The sequence below is a fragment of the Stomoxys calcitrans genome, chromosome 2 (genome assembly GCF_963082655.1).
Source record: "Stomoxys calcitrans chromosome 2, idStoCalc2.1, whole genome shotgun sequence".
In the NCBI taxonomy this organism is placed as follows: Eukaryota; Metazoa; Arthropoda; class Insecta; order Diptera; family Muscidae; genus Stomoxys; species Stomoxys calcitrans.
In genome coordinates this window covers 45,666,091-45,671,479 of record NC_081553.1, presented here as the reverse complement: position 1 = coordinate 45,671,479, position 5,389 = coordinate 45,666,091, and the positions used below count along the sequence as shown (strand labels likewise).

The following is a 5,389-nucleotide window of genomic DNA, read 5'->3' as shown; positions in this document are numbered from 1 at the left end:
ATGACTTGTACTCATTAGTATTTGGTCCAACTTGGAACACATTTCGATATAGCTGCAATGGGGCATAATGTATGCACGAAAGCTCGCTAACTTCCGAAGGAGTAAGGCTAGCCGCTTGAAATTTTGCACAAATACTTCTTATCAGTGTAGGTCGGTTGATATTGTAAATGGGCCATATCGGTCCATGTTTTGATATAGCTGCCATATAAACCGATCTTGGGTCTAGACTTCTTCAGCCTCTAGAGTGCGCAATTCTTATCCGATTGGAATAAAAGTTTCCACAACGTGTTTTGTCATGATATCCAACAACTGTGCTAAGTATGGTACAAATCGGTAAATAACCTGATATAGCTGACATATAAACCGATCTGGGATTTTGACTTCTTGAGCCTCTAGAGGTCGCAATTATTATCCGATTTGCCTGAAATTTTGTACGACGGATACTCTCAAGACCATCAACATATGTGTTTATTATGGTCTGAATCTGTCTATAGCCCGATACTCCTCCAATATAATCGATCTCTCTATTTAACTTCTTGAGCCCCCAAAAGGCGCAATTTTTATTCGAACTGTCTTACACAGGTCCCCAACATATAATTTTATTGTAGTCCAATCCGAACCATATCTTGATATCGCTGTAATAGCAGAGCAAATTTTTTCTTATATCCTTTTTTGCCTAAGAAGAGATGCCGGAAAAGAAATCGACAAATGCGATCCATGGTGGAGGGTATGAAAGATTCGGCCCGGCCGAACTTAGCACGCTTTTACTTGTTTTTGTTTAGTTTAGCAAAAACTTTTGCGATAGTATCCACCGGAAAAATATCAATCGTCAAAAAATTAAATATCGATAGTATCGATAGTGCCATCGATATTTTGCCAGCTCTACTTCAGACCCTTTATCGGTAGATCGGTCTATATGGCAGCTCTATCTCTATTTAGTCCAATCTGAACCATATTTGGGTCGGATGAAGGGACGCATAAAACAACTCACTGAATCAAATATCAGAAAAATAGGTTATTAAATGCAGCTTTTATCGGTTTCATACCCTAAATTGGCAGTTAGGTCTATATGGCAGCTATATCCATCAGATTTGGCCCGATCAAGAACTTAATCTGCGTGCAGCAAAAATACATATTTGCGCCAAATTTTAGCTTAATATCTCAATTTTGGAAGACTGTAAAGTGATTAGAACAGACGGATAGACACATAGACACAGTTAAATCGGCTTAAAAGTTTATGACGATCCGAAATATATATACATTATAGGGTCGGTAGTTGATATATCGAACGGAATGAGTAAATGAATATACCGCCTATCCTATGGTGGTGGATATATAAACTATATTCTAATTTCTTTATTCATTTATTTAAGAAAATATTTATTATATAATAATAGCATATTTTGTTCAAATTCAATTGCCAATCAACAATTTCCGGGAGTATAAGAAACCATTTCTGCAAGTAAAGCAAAGAGAAATTTGTAAAAACCAAGTAGATGCGCAGATTATAGCCTTTATAGCCTTTTCACAACCACTATACAAACAACGAATTTTCAACTTACTTAGTTTGCTAGCACAAGCAACAGAAGCAGCATCGCAGGGATTGGGATGGAAGTGTTTGGTGCCATCACTTAAAGTTGCACAAATAGGATTTAGAATATAAGGACATACGGTTGGACAATCCTCTGTGGCTTGAGCAACAACCAAATTGAAGATTCCCAAAACAAAGATGAGAGCCAAAGTAAAAATCCATTTAATAGACACCATAATTAGGCATTGGACGCTCTTTCAACCGTGTTTTTAATGACACTGAGTCTCCGTCCACGATTCTATTTCTTTTATAAACGTAAATCAAAAGCGCAAATTAGAATTGGTTCTTTGACTATATATTAATTTTTGATAACACTCAGCGTCGATTTAATGTGGCTAACCACACAGGTAGGTTCTTGTATAAAGAGTCCAATAACATAATTTAAAAAGCCAGTTTATTTGATGTGGTATATAAATTGAAATTCAATTTCTTTTTATTTAGAGAGATAAGAAGGTAAAAATCTGGGAGAAAACTAAAACGCCTACAAATATGGCAATAATTGTAGAGAAAGAGAGAATTTTATCAAAATTTTGGTCTAAAAAGTCTCATCTCGAAACATTAAAGATCAATTGAAACCGGTTCAAACCGATTGCCACTGAAACTCTTATCAGTAAAGTTTACTTTCGTCTAAAAAAATATATAAATAATCTTTGTATGTATAATCGCAAGACAATACTTTTAACTATATATGAGCACTATGTCAAAATACTTAGAGCTTATCAAACTATAATTAAAAAATATATATATATATCTCCCGAACATCGCCTTAAAGAGCAAGTGCTCGAGAGTAGCACAAAATATAGAATTGCATGACATTTTATTAGCGCATAAATGTCCAGGTATCCGTCATGGCCATATTGTGGCCCACTGTAATTCATCAACAACATTTCTCTCTAAGATATAGATAGTTCAACGGCACACTTCATCAATACACCTACCGATGAAAAGCGTGCTAAGTTCGGCCGGGCCGAATCTTATATACCCTACATCATGGAGCGCATTTGTCGAGTTCTTTTCCCGGCATCTCTTCTTAGGCAAAAAAAGGATATTAGAAAAGATTTGCTCTGCTATTAGAGCGATATCAAGATATGATCCGGCTTTGACCGCAATTGAATTATATGTTGGAAACCTGTGTAAAATGTCAGCCAATTCGAATTAGAATTGCGCCCTTTGGGGGCTCAAGAAGTAAAATACAGAGATCGATTTATTTTGGAGCTGTATCGGGCTATAGACTGGTTCAGACCATAATAAACATGTATACTGATGTTCATGAGAGGATCCGCCGTGCAAAATTTCAGGCAAATCGGATAATAATTGCGACCTCTAGAGGCTCAAGAAGTCAAGATCTCAGATCGGTTTATATGGGAGCTATATCAGGTAATAAACCCATTCAAACGTTATTTGACACAGCTATTGAAAGTAAGAATAAAATACGTCATGCAAAATTTCAGCCAAATCGGATAGGAATTGCGCCCTCTAGAAGCTCAAGGAATCAAGTTCCCAGATCTGTTTATATGACCGCTTTATCAGGTTATTAACCGATTTGAACCATACTTGGCACAGTTGTTGGGTAACATAACAAAACACGTCGTGCAAAATTTCATCCCAATCGGATAAGAATTGCGCACTCTAGAGGCTCAAGAAGTCAAGACCCAAGATCGATTTATATGACAGCTATATCAGGTTATGAGCCGATTTTAACCATACTTGGCATAGTTGTTGGATACTATAAGAAAACACGTGGTGCCAAAATTCATTCAAATCGGATAAGAATTGCGCCCTCTAGAGGCTCGAGAAGTCAAGACCCAAAATCGGTTTATATAACAGCTATACCAGATTATGAACCAATTTGAATGATATTTAGCACAGTTATTGGAAGTGATACCAAAACACTACGTGTAAAATTTCAGTTAAATCGGATAATAATTGGGCCCTCTAGAGGCTCAAGAAGTCAAGACCCAAGATCGGTTTATATGGCAGCTATATCAAAACATGGACCGATATGACCCATTTACAATCCCAACCGATCTACACTAATAAGAAGTATTTGTGCAAAATTTCAAGCGGCTAGCTTTACTCCTTCGGAACTAAGCGCGCTTTCGACAGACAGACGGACGGACGGACATGGCTAGAACATAAAATGTCGCGACGATCAAGAATATATATACTTTATGGGGTCTCAGACAGGTATTTCGAGTAATTACAAACAGAATGACGAAATTAGTATAACCCCCATCCTATGGTGGAGGGTATAAAAATTACCCTTTACATGCAAACGAGTAATAGAAACATTTTTTTAAGTTTTATTCTTAGTTATCACGTTTTCGATTTTTCCTTAATTGTTAATCGTCCACACGATTCTTACGCAATTCTAAGATTTTCTAAGAATTTTCTGACTTACTGTTTCGCAACTCAAATGGAAGATTCGCGGAACTCTCTGCCAGAAGATTCGTCTTAACGATTCTTAGACTAGCTCGTCCGCGATCATAAACTTCATCTAGAAGATTCACGGAAGATTGTTTGGGGAAAAGGTTTGCAAACCCCATAACAACTCCGCCAATGAGTTGTGCGAACAATCAATGTGCATACCATTGAGTGTTGTTATGACACTGGGTGTCTATTTTATTGTTAGCATTTTTTTCCAATGCTGGGGATAATTCTCAATCGATCTATTTTTGTTAGTGCTCTTAAGGTTGGACCTTTGCTGCCATCAGTGTAAACTCTCTGGTTTTAGAGAGGCTCACCAAATATGACAAGTGGCAGTGTCCGCAACCGAATCAACGTGTCTTATAGTGTAGTAGAAGCTTGAGATATCATAGCCGGCCTAAGATAGCTAGTTGTCCAATACACCCTCCCCCCGTTTAAGATCTTTTCATCCCGCAGACCTTGTAGTAGTGACACTTGAAATCCTAAATACAAAGTTATGTCTTTGTAGTTATAAAACGCATTTGCCTTTCCCTACTACGGAACCAGAAAACAACGTCACCGCATCCGTCAGTCCCGAATCCAGCGCTCAGTTTACCCAAGGAGTGTCCGACAACAATTCACCGCTATCCATCCCAGATAATATTCATTGCACGCACGGACAACTGACGCCTTTCATCAACGCCCATCGAAAGTTGCAGATCAACAATAAATCGACTGCCGTCCGTAAATGCACCAACCAAAAGCTCCGGCAAGAGGCGCTTTTGCAATCGAGCTCATAAACATGAGCCGAAGACGATAAGCTACTCAACACTTGCCACATTTTTGGCATGTATGTTGGAGGCAATGCGCAAAATTTCAGCCAAATCCTATTAGAATTGCATATTCTAGATGCCCAAGAAGTAAAATCAGAAGATTTGTTTATATAGAAACCATATCAGATTATGGAAAGATTCAGACGATATATATTTACGATATATAATTCCGCTCCATGCCACTATGAACGCTCTAAAAACTAAAAAGTAACCTCGAAAAAGAAAATTTTAAGTTAGGAATTTCGTGCTACCTAAAAAATGCTTAATTGTTTTCCATACCGTTCCCCCAAGTTGGTTCATGTCTGGTATCGCGTCCCCACGTAAGTACCGATGTCTGTTATTCGCGAAAACCGAGCAATGAAGTCTCATCATCTTCCTCACATGCTATCACTTGCCACACCGATTTGGCTTAGGTGAGCTCGTAGTCCTGTTTCCCGCTATGATACCAAAAGCTATTCTGGCCTCCTTCTTACTTCCTTTCAGTAATAGCCTCGTACTCTCACGATCTGCTTCAACCCATAGGATTTTCGCCGTCCTACCGACTGTTTCGTTGTTCTAT

At 38.1% G+C, this 5,389-nt stretch overlaps 1 protein-coding gene across 1 annotated transcript; it reads right to left on the bottom strand.

Annotated features, from left to right (window-relative positions):
* Window positions 1–1,405: 1,405 nt before the first annotated feature.
* LOC131994869 (turripeptide Gli9.1-like) lies at window positions 1,406–1,778 on the bottom strand. Its single transcript, XM_059361855.1, has 2 exons — window positions 1,563–1,778; window positions 1,406–1,456 (listed from the first exon to the last, which is right to left on the bottom strand). Exons 1-2 carry the CDS (start codon window positions 1,765–1,767, stop codon window positions 1,425–1,427), a joined length of 237 nt encoding a protein of 78 aa, XP_059217838.1. The 5' UTR covers window positions 1,768–1,778; the 3' UTR covers window positions 1,406–1,424.
* Window positions 1,779–5,389: the final 3,611 nt, after the last annotated feature.

Excerpts from the sequence above, each read along its gene's own strand:
- LOC131994869 (XM_059361855.1), bottom strand. The coding sequence starts at position 1,767 with ATGGTGTCTATTAAATGGATTTTTACTTTGGCTCTCATCTTTGTTTTG. Across the intron at positions 1,457-1,562 it reads TGCTTGTGCTAGCAAACTAA|AAATGGTTTCTTATACTCCC; the intron begins GTAAGTTGAAAA and ends CTTTACTTGCAG.